Source organism: Protopterus annectens, chromosome 3.part1, assembly GCF_019279795.1.
Source record: "Protopterus annectens isolate FY-2018-M chromosome 3.part1, PAN1.0, whole genome shotgun sequence".
Lineage (NCBI taxonomy): Eukaryota > Metazoa > Chordata > Ceratodontiformes > Protopteridae > Protopterus > Protopterus annectens.
The window spans coordinates 435,564,363-435,577,954 of record NC_056732.1 but is presented as its reverse complement, the minus strand read 5'-3'; the positions used below and the strand labels follow the sequence as shown (position 1 = coordinate 435,577,954).

Here is a 13,592-nt window from a genome sequence, read left to right as displayed (position 1 = left end):
TGTGTGTGTGTGTGTGTGTATGTGTGTGCTTGTGTGTGTGTGTGTGTGTGTGTGTGTGTGTGTGTGTGTGTGTGTGTGTGCATACTGTGATGGACTAGTATTCCAGCTAGGACTGGTTAAATGCTTTGCACTCACTGCTTCCTGCAATAGGTTCCTTTGCTGACTTGATCTGTCTCTCTTGAATAGTATAAAGCAGATATCGAAGAAAGAATGAATGAAGGAATGTATCAGTGAATGCCTAGATGAATGACCTTTGGCGCTTCATAGGCTTAGTGCAACAGATTCGAGCAATTTAGTTTTTGTACAGTGAGTGTCCTTGATTTTCTTTAGCAACAGTTCAATAGGAGAAATGAAACTATCAGTTTGTTAATATAGTCTTTCAGTGTCCCTGTAATTAAATGAAATACATAAGGAAACAATCTGCTCAGAAATACGCCCATTACCCATTTCCTCTTCATTTTCCTTGTTAAGGGAATGTAAAATCAAATCCTGGTTCAAACAAGTATCTTGCCACCCATATATATTCCAGTTTCCATCCACAATAATCACCACATTAATCACTGCCTCCTTAACATTGGAATCATCTAAGATAAGCTTAAACAAATAATTTCCTTTTATGGCAGCATTTAGTATAGTTTTTTGTCACTAACAAAATCCCAAGTGAAGGATAATGCACTAAACCTAAGCTGTGACTTTCAGTATGATTACATATTCAGAGCTCACTAAGGAGTTACAAGACGAGGTGGAAGTCTACCTCTATATGGACTGAACATTCAGTTTCAGATTATGGCCAACTCTTCCTGTTCTAATGACCATTCAGCAGGCTGGCTCATACTCAGCACACAGCTGCAAAGTTGTCCCCATCTACTGCTGACCATAATGTATCTTCTACTGCCACCACCAGTCTGTCCTGATTAATCTAAATATATTCTAAGGCTTATATTTAAAGGATCAAAACCATGTGACCTGCCCACTGTTGCAGGAGTGGGGCATTGGCCTGTGAAACTGGAGACCTGGAATGTGGGAAGCTGTAGGGCTAACCACGGAGGGTAGGTCTGGGTATTTGTGGCACAAGGTTGCTTGGCAGAGAAGGTGGAGAGCAACATTAGTGTCATATTTTAGCATATGTTCTTAAATGGGGAAGGGAGGATGTCAACATGCAATTAGCCAGAATAGCCATAGGTACATTCTTGCGTCATTCCACTGAGGGAAGTCTAGTGCATATAAAAACCCTTGCAGTTAAAAGTGGATGAGATGAGGTCAGGAAACGTCAGTCTCCAGCCCCCTCCCCCCCCAGGAGGTTGAATACTAGTCCCAGTCTAGGGGTTAAGTCAACTGGTGTAGAGGAGGACTGGAGGGAGAGATGAAGAAGCATGGTTATCTCAGGTGTTCATTCTGGACTGGGAAGCTAAAGAAAATAATTAAAAAAAAAGAATCAACATTTAATCGTAGGAGATTTCAACATAAAGGTATTAGATCTCTCTAAAATTTAAATCATTCATATGTTTAGCATAAGGCAACTTTATCCAAGTGCTTAAAAAATCATGCTAGATGCAATTAAAAGCCAAATAACTATTCTGCACTTGATCAATGAACACCCCCAACTTAATCTGATGTGACTCAATTCTAACCCCCTTACACACACATTGATCACTTACCTATCTTATTACTTTTATCTATAGCATTTAAAATAATAAACATCCTCCGAGGCTCATCTACGTCTGATGTAAGTCTACCAAAATGTTTTAAAAACTAGGACATAACCTAAGCTCCATGGGTTGGCCCACAGTTATCAAATGTAATGATCCCAACTTGCTGCTGATCTTTTTATCAGCCTTTTAAAAAAATCTTCAAAATAAGCACTTCCGTCTTATCCACATGCTCTATAAATCTAAGCCTAAACTCTGTATTAGTAAATAAATAACTGCCCTGTTCAAAGTTAGACACTCAGCCCATCAGGAATGAAAAGACACCCTACTCAAAAGTCAAGGGATGGATTAATGAACCTAAATGTCCTTGCAAAGAAGACTTCTCATTACCATACAACTGATTTCCTTTGGTGGCCCAAAAATTCAAGCAAGACAACCAATGCAGTTTTTAAAATTAGTTTACCAAATAATAGGTCAGGCATTCACTAACAGCCTTAAAACAAACAAAAAAAAAACACATTAACCATTTTTCATGCCTCATTTTCCCACTCACCACTATCACTTACCCTACATTGATATAAGTACCATTAGTCTTCCAAGTAAAACTGTCAATCCTCCAGCCTTTGTTCCATCATTCTGATGAAATCTCCATTTGGGGAGACGAAAGCACTTAATCGATTTCGTTTTTGGGATGTGTTTTGGTTTACGCAATAAAAGGATTTACTACATCTTGGAGTGACTTGCCTGTATCTTGGAAATTAGGATAACCTTCATAGTGCCGGAAACCTTTGTGTGTTATTTGGTTCGTGTTTTCTTTTTTTAGGAAAGCAGAGATAATATATGGGGAGAGCAAACAGTGCCCCCCACTTCTAAATATTTTCAGGGCAGGCTTTACTTTAGAACTGTTTCCATATTTCCTAATTTAGGCAAAATTCTAGAAAACAGTTACTTATGGACAACTAGCCTCCTGCATTCAACAGTACAGCATACTCTCCCCTCAGTAGCATGTATTTATGACAAACAGAAGTACAATAGCTATGATATTCTCATAATTATATGGATAAAGGGAGTCTTAAAGGCGCTATTTTTATAAACTTCACTGAAGCCTTTTACTTAGTAAGACCACAAAAATACTTCTGCATTCTGTTTCATTAACAGGTATAAGTACTAATGGTCTCCAATGGTGTCAGTGAGAGGGTTTTCAATTAAAAATTAACTTTGACTCTTCCATTTGGTGAAAATTATTTAAGAGGTCAAGCAAGACTCAATTGTATTGCCTCTCAATATTCATCAATAGATTCCCAGCGACCTCTCTAAACTTCCTAATATACTGTATGCAGATGTCAGGGTATTCTATAGGTCCAGTACTTCCCTTCTATTAATCAAACAATAATTAGAATCAGGCCGCTGTCATCACTCCAGTTGTTTCCCCACCGTAGGCATCAGTGTAACTAAATACTTCACCTCCATCTTTATATGTGAATCTCCTCATCATACACGCTTAATCACTTTGGAAAACATTTAGTTCTTCCTTCTCCTACTTCCTCTTCCTCCCCTCCTCGTCATATTTTCCCTCCTCTCCCATATCCTCTCTCTTTTGTACCACATGCAGTTTCACACCCCATCATTTATTTCCATGTCACATCTGAAATTCTTCTTTTTCTCCCATTCCTTCTTCCTCCATCTCCTTTCCCCTGCCTCTTCTTTTATTAGTTTGATTATCCTCCCCATACCTTCAACTGTCCAGATTTTTGGCTCATATTTTTTGTCTGTTCTTCATAACATTTGTGGTTTTCTCCACAAAAGATTCAAAAACTAGTTGAAACAAAAGAAAAGAAGACAAACCACACTGGCAACTGTGAATGTAAATTAGCGCTTTCGTTTACTGGCAAATTGTAAACTTCTTCAGATAAAACGCCATCTTAGCACACTCTTTATATAATACAGTACATTCTGATGTCATCAAAATACATAATTGATTAATTAATCAATTAACTGAATTGAATATAAGGAACTTTTAAAGAGCCCACCTACATAAATTCCAGGTATTAGATATGAAATAGTAATATACAAAATTGTTGTTGCAAAAGCATGTTCAAATCAATGAGAGACACATAACATATAAAATATAAAATACAATACACTATCTATATAAAGCTTTCAATTTCAACAAACTTTTTATAGAAATTATTTCATTTAAGCCTGGTGGTGAGGTTGCATCAAGTTTAAGCTGCCATAAAATTTCTTTTTCTTCCAATTTGAGGCTTTCTGGCAAATCACTGGAATGATCTAAGGATTTAAGTCACTAAATAATGGCATACATTTGAGTTTCAGGCTTCATATCCTTCAAAAAGTGTATGGTAAAACAAGCACCGTTACTCTAGCAACTTTTTTAAGTTTATTAGACCAATATTTAAAATATGTCCATATTCTTTGGTCTTTGTCACACCATTTTGTCAGGCTTTGTACAGATTTCTTGCACTAACAGGTTGAGAGGTATGATACTCCCTCCCCCTGAACTAATACTCTAATCCCTTCATGTCCATCGTCTTTTAATTTATGAACCCCATCACCTAACTTAATACTTTCTCAGTAGATCTGTTCTCAGTCTTTTTAAATATTGTAATATTATGGATATATGAAAACAGAAAATGCTGCAGTTTGTAATTTTGTCACTAGCTGTGAATTTATTTTGTTTGTTATTTCAGTCTTTGTAATCATCTTGCAAACCTCTGTAGTTTCATTGCTTTGTGTCAACTGGTTGGCCAGAAAGAGGTCCATTTGGAGCAGTGTTCTACCCTGTTTACAAATTTAAATAAATAAATGAGTCAACAAAATATAACCTATTTCCACTCTACATATGAAGCGTTCTTCAAGAACTAACTGAAGTAATTTCACTTTAGGTCTTATGTATACTTTATAGCTCTTCTCTTTCCTCATCAATACATAGTTTTATGTGGTGACTAACAGTGAAAAGTATTGAAAGAATGTCTCTTTCAGCATGTAAGCTGAAACAAATTCCTTTTTAAAATAAAAGGCCATGAGATTTGAATATAAAAAAAAGATAGAACCTCCATAATCTGTGGCAAGAACACATGAAAATGAAGAAATTGAAAGGTACTGAATGGTTCCGGGTCTATATTAGAAGATCGAAGACGCATTCTTTCGAATGCGTCTTGGTCGAACTTAAAAGGCTGAAAACACAAAATATCAAAGCGGCTGTTAAGCAAATGTTTTCCCTGGGAAAGAATTTTCTTGGCCGCTTAGGTACTTTGCTGTTTCGGCACTGTATCTCGGAGTTGGTATATTTAAGTGGGGGGGGGGGGCAAAGCCCCCCACTTAATGTAATGTTTGAACTTGTTTTTTAAATGTTTTTTTTTTTTTGTTAGAACAGCTAATTTTTTCCCCTTGGAAAAAAATTGCTGTTCTGACACTCCGACATTGTAAGCTTTCACTTACATAGAGTCGATTAATCACCGTTCGCTTTTCTAAGCATACGGTGATCTAATATAGACCCATGGTTCCTGGGTGCTAGACAATGTTTAGGTAATGTTTTACTGAGAAAAATGTCTGTGATGAGGTTAACTACATTGGAGGTAGGAAATGATGTTTAAGGACTGTTAGTGCAGTAAAAAACAAATTAAAGTCACTCATCGTTCTGAACCTGAAAGTATTTCTCTATTCTTGTCTAAACCTCACCACATGTGGGGCCCAAATAGCACACTCACATATGCAGTGACTGCTACAGACAGACTCAAAGTGAGTGCACTCATTGGTTGCTCTAAAGACTTCATGTTGCAAAGTGTTGTTTAGAGATACAGTGCACAGAGGAGCACAAGCAGTCTGCTCACCAGGGCTTGTATGCTGTCATTCTGGATCCGTATTCACAGATATGAATCGCAGTCTGTAGTGGTAATTTACAACCCTCCCTTGTACTTTATAAACAGGATGTAGGAGCACATTATGCACAGTGCCATACAAGCACTTCTCTGCCCAGTTCATCCCGGTCTCCTTAAATAGTGAAACAGATGCTGTACTGTGCTGTGTAGTTAGCGAGCTCATCTCAGTACATTATCAACCTTCTGTATCAGTTCAGTACATTATCGACCTTCTGTATCAGCTCAGGTCATTATTGACATTTTCTGTCAGCTCAGTACATTATCGACCTGTACAGATGTCCAGTAGTCTGTTGCTGCACTTCTCTCTGCCATCCTGCCTGTCATTCATAAAGGAATTACTGTCATTAGGCATAACAGCAGACTGGGATTCATTACCACATTACAGTAATGAGGGGATCTGGTATTGTGTGACCTCCCATTGGCAGTGACTCACTGACATTACTTACTGGGGAAAGGACAAGGCTGGCTGAAGTAGCAGGGACTCTCTTACCACTTGGGAGTTTTCCACTATGCACTGGAAGAGTTGGGTGTTTTTATTTTTGCGACAGTGTTAATATTTTGCACAGGATTGTTTGCAGCATATTTGGTGGAAAAGGGGATCACTGTGCAGAGAAGCACAGCATCATTGGACCGTGCCAGGCTACTGTCCCAAAAGTTATCCCACTGAGACCAGCCAGTACTCCAATGAAGCTGGCCCCTTAAATCATGTATGGGCAGGGAGGGGTGGTGTTTGCATATATGTAGTCTGTTCAACAAGTGCAGTACTTCCACACTGGTGCAAGATTTAACCAGCTGTGTTCTACACTTTGTGAATCATTCAGCACTTCTGTTCACAGGAATACTGCATACCAGCCCAACTAAACTGGGTTAAAGCTATGCTGCACTGCAAAATCCTTAATGCTGCTGCACATTTTAGGTAGGAAAAGCCAGATCATTCAGGCAAAAAGAGGTCACATGGGGGAAGGAAGTGATCAGGAAAAAAGTGTAAGCTGCCACTTAAGGCTAGTCAATCTGCACACATTAATGGCATGTTGATGCCACTTACCATGCAATGCAGTTATCAAGGGAAGTGAAAGAGTGCAGCAAGCAATGTGACTGAGTATGCTATGCACATGCTATCTGCAAGTTAACAGTTGTAAGATTTTACAAAAGATTGTAAAGTTTATTGTTCATGTTTTTGTTTAGGATTTCTACAACTAGTACAAGTTAAGTACATGTTGTAGCTGATCAGACATTTTGTTTATGTCTATGGGCTTTGTGACACCCTGCACTGGCCCAATAATCAAGGAGTCTCAAGTCTCACCAGTGGCAGCAGTGGGGAATGTACACACTGGGAGGATGACAAGCACACACAGTAAAGTGCAATTTCCCTTAAGAGCACACAGAGATAGTCAGTTTGGGGCTGATTTCTCCCTCTTTTTCCAGATCCCCAGTAAGACTTTCCACTGGCACAGCTATAGAGTAGAGCTCTGAGCTGAGTGGCCAAGCCAAGACCTCCAGCACCCTCTCTGTCCAACCATTGCTTCATGTCCCTGCCCAAGTAGCTGATACACACACTCTTTGAGATTTGATTTATACACAAACACACATACCTGGGAAAGGCTGGCACAGGTTTACTAACTATGCCCCTTTTCCCAGACTATGAGGTAGTTTGGACTGCCACAAGCTACTACTTATCAGCTACTTTAGGGCCCTTAACAAAGGGTGTCCAATCTTACTGTGTAATGCTACTGTTAATACAAATGGTAGTTTGTACCAAGAGCAAGGCTATTAGGAGTGGTGTGCACAGTGTCACCAAATAGATATACAAGTACTCTAGGAGCTTAACTATATCTCACAAATATCAGCCACAATGATAGGTTTAAATATATTTAATAATAAATAATAAAAGAACAAAAAAAAAAAATACTCAGTAAACAATCACAGTTACATTAGTGTTCAAAATCAAAGGAAATATTTAAAACAGCTTTGCAGGACAGTCTCAAATAAAGAAAGAAAACATTTAAGCAATAAATCACTATATTCCTAACTGTATCTAAGAGAATTCACTGTACCCTAGTTAACTTACTTACAGAGCCAGGCAAGACAGATGTGGTGAGTGGGTCTTCCAGCTGATGCTGTCAGGTCAAAGACAAAATACAAAAAACTTGCAGTTCTAGACATTATGTCTCCTGTTGCACTGAAACCATCTTTTATGGTGCAGTTATAAAATAATTTAATTTCAACTATTTTCTGAAGTTTTACAAGTTAACCTTCTATGTGCCAGTTCCCACAGTTAAAATAGTTTATATACATTTCTGTTCTTTTCCAGTAGGGAGTACTGAAGACACATTTCTAAGCTGAGTACTCTACAGCACATCTCTTCAGCACACGTCTGTCCAAACTGTCTTATATGACATACAGTTCTAGTACATTTGTAACACAAGCATATGAATTATGTTGATAGTCACAATTGACATATAACCATTTACAAAATTCCAGACAGCTGTGCTGGCAGTATCTCCCTCTGTCACACTTCTGTATAAATCATATTAATATTTACAAATGACATAATTATTTACAAAATTCCAGATAGCTAAGCTGCCAATATTTCCTTTTGTGACATACCCCCCCCCCCACCAAAACCTCAAGCTATTTTTCAGGTGCCCTTGTGAAATGTTGCTTGAGAGGGTGAGCCTGTCTGGGAATACTCTACCCCATATCCATGAGTTCCCTGAACCTTGTCCTGAGGTTTAGGACATATGCCACAACAGACTCCTTGTGGGCTTCACACTCACCCTCCCACTCATCTCAAATCAAATCTAGAGGTCTCCTCACCATATGGTCATACAGCAACTCAAAGGGTGAAAAACCTGTGGATTCTTGGGGCACCTCTCTGTAAGTAAACAACAGATGGGGCAAATATTTGTCCCACTCCCTCTTAAACTGCCCTGCAAATGCCCATAGCATGGTCTTGAGTGTAGTGTTTAACCTCACAACAAGACCATCATTAGTCTGGGGATGGTAGGGGATGGTCTTTATGTGCTTCAACCCACAGTAGTTCCACAGACAAGCCAGCTGGTCTGACGTGAAATTGGCACCTCTGTCAGTCAGTATTTCTTTTGGGAAACTTGCCCTGCTGAAAATCTCTAACAAAGCATGTGACACCTTTTCTACCTCAGTGGAGGACAGAGCCACCACCTCAGGGTATCTGGTAGCATAATATACTATCACTAGGATATACTTTTTCCCTGTGGAACTTGGGGTACTCAGAGGCCCCACAATATCCATAGCTACCCTCTGAAATGGCTCCTATATCACAGGTAAAGGCATCAAATGAGCTTTTATCTTGTCTCCTGCCTTGCCTACCTTTTGGCATTGCTCACAGGTCCTGCAGTACCCTGTTGCATCCCTGGAAATCCCAGGCCAATAAACGTTCTGCATAATGCATCTTTTGGTATGCTTTATGGCCATTATGACCTGCAAAAGGAATATCACAGATCATGGCTAGAAGTGCCAGATGGTAGGATCTGGGCACTACCAACTGCTGTATTCTCTCACCCTCTAGACTTCCCTCAGGGGACCACTCTCTGTACATTAACCCTTTGTCCCAGTATACAGATCCCACCTTCCTTGAGAATCAGGTGCCTCACTGGCTACCTCCCTCAGGCCTTGTAATGCAGGGTCTGAGAGCTGAGCCTGTCTCCACTATCTCTTTGTAACCCTTCCCAGCTCCCCTTCCACAGGAAGTCTGGTATTCTGTGACAGCGGTACCTCACTGTCAGCCTGGCTACTACTACTCACCTCTCCCCGTGCAGTCACTCTATCCAAGGGAACATCAGTACCCACAAGCAGCTGTGGCTCACCTTCAGTTTCAGTGCTACAGGGTAGTTCCCTCTCTGAAGTAACCAGCACACCAGTCCTGGCTTCAAGTTTGTAGTCTGTCTGGGTACCCTCAGGCTATCAGACCCACATGCTTTTCTCCATCCTGACTGCATGCAACTGCATACACAGAAGGTACTGTACTATCAAAATCATTCCCTATCAGGACACCTGCAGGGATATCCTCAAACACACCTACTTGCTTACTTCCTTTTCCACCCTTCCAGTCAAGGTGAGCCCTCGCCATATGTATTTGGAATGGGGTCCCTCCTAAAGCTCTGACTGGAGTAGACTACCCTAGTAAGTAGTGCTCCTCTTTAACCATTGCAGGCTTCAGAATGATTAGGTCTGAGGCTGTGTCTGTCTTAGCAGTGGCCTGTTTTCCATCTGCTAAGACAGTATATAACATCTTGTGGTAGTTTAGTACCCTTCTTGTCTTCAGACAACTTACTGCTGGCATTCTGTCATTCCAACTTTCTTGGTCTCTCACCTTTTGTTCCCCACTTTATCTCCGTGGACATCTATATATTACATGGCCCCACTGATTGCATTTAAAACATTTAACCCTTGGTCCTGGCTGTGTACCTGGACTAGTGGCTTCCCCTGCCACTGGTGGACTCTGTTGGGGTGGTTTAGGCTTCTCACCCTGGGTACCCTTACATCCATGAGCAGCACTGGGTGTCACTTTCCTGTTCAGTGATGCCCTGCTTGCTAGGTATAGGTTTTCCTTTTCCCCACCTCATCTGCAGTATTACATTCTCTATCTACTAAACAGATTATCATGTCTTTGGGCAAAGTGCTAAGGGCTTGGTCCCTCACCAAAAGGTCTGCCAGTCCTTCAGAGGTGGTGACCTGACACCCACTCACCCATCTATGAAAATAAGTACTAAGTTCAGCAATATATTCACACACACTTTCATGTGCCTTGCATCTATCCTCACAAAACATTTTTCTATAAGCTTCAGGTGTTAACTTAAAACACTCTGACAGGCAATTTTAACAGTATTATAATTTAAGCAATTGGTGTCAAACAATTTAGAAATAGCAGTCAAAGCTTTACCATGGAGTATGGTGGTCAGGAACAGTACCCAGAGCCTTTGATCAACATTATACTGTTTACACACCCTTTCAAACATATGAATAAAACTATCACAACTATCCCCCTTTGTGAATTGTGGAAGAATGTTATTGACATTTGTAGCTTCTGGGATTCAGTTACTCCCTTCCCCATTATCTCCATGACCCTTGTGAAGAGTCAGCATCTCCTTTTCATGTTGTCCCTGCCGCTCATTCTCTTCAGCCTGCAGATGTCTCAGTCTCACTGCTACTTCTAATTCCATTTGTTTTCCTGCCACAGTCTCTCTGCTGGTTCCAGTTCCAAATGTTTGGCCTCCAGTTCAAGTCTGTTTAACTCCAGATGGATTTTTAAGTCCTCTGTGGAAAGGTTAAACTGTCCATTTTCTGAGAGTTGTACGCTCCCACGGCCAGTCTGATTGTCCTCCTGGTTGCTGGTCTGTGATGCAGCTGTGACTAAGGCTGCAATCATTTCTGCTTTAGTCAGATTGACATGCTCCAGTCCTTTGGCTTGGCACATCTCAGCCAACTGGCTCCTTGTCAACTTGCCATACTCCTCTGCTGACATCCTTGCCTGCTCTCCCTGACTAACTAAGCTAACAAAAAAAATAAAAAAAAAATAAAGCAATCGTGATATGAAACTCTGAATGTTTACTGTGTGGCTGATTGAGAGCACATACACTTTTTTCCATCACCACTGTTTACAGGCTACAGGAATGCACTATCCACAACCCTAAATCCTAATATGTGGATATCCCACCACTGCCAACCAATTAATATGTGACACCCCATCACTGGCCAAGTAATCAAGGAGCCTCAATTGTCACCACTGGCAGTAGTGGGAGATGTACACACTGGGATGACAAGTACACACAAAGTAAAGTGTGATTTCCCTTAAGAGCACACAGAGATCACAGTCAGTCTGGGGCTGGTTTCTCCCTCTTTCTCCAGATCCCCAATAAGACTCCCCACTGGCACAGTTATAGAGTTGAGATCACAGCTGAGTGGCCAAGCCAAGACCTCCAGCACCCTCTCTGTCCAACCAGTGCTTTGTGTCCCTGCCCAAGTAGCTGACAGCCACACTCTTTGAGATTTGATTTATACACACACACACACACACACACACACACACACACACACACACACACACACACACACACACACACACGCACACACGCGCACATGCTCACACACACACACACACACACACACACACACACACACACACACACACACACACACACACACAGCTGAGAAAAGCCTGGCACAGGTTTACTAGCTATGCCCCCCTTTCCCAAACTTTAAGGTAGTTTGGACTGCCACCAGCCACTCCTTATCAGCTACTTTAAGGCCCTTAACAAAGGGTGTCCAATCTTACTGTGTAATGCTACTGTTAATACAAATGGTAGTTTGACCAAGAGTGAAGCTATTAGGAGTGGCCTGCACAGTGTCACCAAATAGATATGCAAATACTCTGAGAGGTTAAATATGTCTCACAAATATCAGCCACAATGATACGTTTAAATATATTTAATAATAAACAATAAAAGAACAAGAAAATACTCAGGAAACAATCACAGTTACATCAGAGTTCAAAATCACAGGAAATATTTAAAACAACATTGCAGGACAGTCTCAAATAAGTAAAGAAAACATCTAAGCTATACGTTACTATATTCCTAACTGTATCTAAGAGAAATTACTATACCATTGCTAACTTACTTACAGAGCAAGCCATGACAGATGTGGTGAGTGGGTCTTCCAGCTGATGCTGTCATGTCAAAGACAAAATACAAAAACTTCTAGTTCTAGACATTATGTCTGCTGTTGCACTGAATCCATCTTTTATGGAGAAATTATAAAATAATTTAATTTCAACAGTTTTTCTGAAGTTTTGCAAGTTAACCTTCTATGTGCCGGTTCTCACTGTTAAAACATACACTTTTACATAGTTACAATAGTTTATATATGTCTCTGTTCTTTTCCAGTAGGGTACACTGCGGATACATCTTTAAACTGTGTACTGTACAACATATCTCTTCAGCACACATCTGTACAGACCATTTTATAACATACAGTTCTAGTACATTTGTAACACAAGCATATGAATCATGTTGATATTCACAAATGAAACATGACCATTTACAAAATTCCAGACAACTGTGCTGGCAGTATCTCCCTCTGTCACACTTCAATATAAATCATATTAGTATTCACAAATGACACATAATTATTTACAAAATTCCAGATAGCTAGGCTGACAATATTTATTTTTGTGACAAGCTTTACTATGTTTTTTTTTTTACAAAAGACCAACATTGCATTTAGTACATTGCTCTATGATATCTAACATCAGTGTTTCTCAGAAGGTTCTAGGTGAAAAAATACATTGTATCTAGAAAACTGTACATGTCCCATGGATTTGAAGTGTAAGTGGTATTTTTTATGAAAGAAATTTTAATTTTAGTTTTGCCTGCACTATTATGCCTTGATGTGTGCCAGATCTTTTGTGGAGACTCACATTGATTTCTGAGCTCAGAAATATTAGGTACTACTAGCAGGTTATTTTTGGGTTGTCCTTCTGCTTTTGGTGTATAGAGAGGGCTGTCCAGGATGTCTCGTTTGTAATGTGGATGAATGGTCAGTTTGCTAAACACAGTAGCAAAGAAACTAATTAGCTCAGATCAATATGATCTCTTGTCTGTTTTATTTACTTTTTCAAAGTTTTCTAGACACTTCCTGAGTGTTTTTTTTTTTTAACAGGAGCGGTACTGCTATATCTGTCCAGATATAGTAAAAGAATTTACCAAATATGATGTAGATCCAGGCAGATGGATCAAACGATATAAGGGAGTAAATGCAATCAACAAGAAAGAATTTTTAATCGATGTGGGATACGAGCGATTTCTTGGACCTGAAATTTTCTTTCATCCTGAGGTAAGCAAGTAGTATTTAGTGAAGTGCAGTAGTTGAAATGCAGTTTCCATGTGCTGTGCAACACTGCCATCTAGTGGCAAATGCCATGAAACACTGAATTCTGGAAAAGTTTTTTTTTAGGAGTAAACACCAGAAGGCAGAGGTGATGTAATACATCTAACTGAGCCAACAG

At 39.9% G+C, this 13,592-nt stretch overlaps 1 protein-coding gene across 4 annotated transcripts in view; it reads left to right on the top strand.

Moving 5' to 3' along the window:
* Nucleotides 1-13,592, top strand: part of ACTR3B (actin related protein 3B) — a 1,280,959-nt gene that overhangs the window by 930,694 nt on the left and 336,673 nt on the right. For all 4 annotated transcript variants that reach the window (XM_044066887.1, XM_044066889.1, XM_044066888.1 and 1 more), the window contains one exon: nucleotides 13,247-13,420. In XM_044066887.1, coding sequence (XP_043922822.1) covers nucleotides 13,247-13,420 — 174 coding nt within the window. The remainder of the gene's footprint in view (nucleotides 1-13,246; nucleotides 13,421-13,592) is intronic.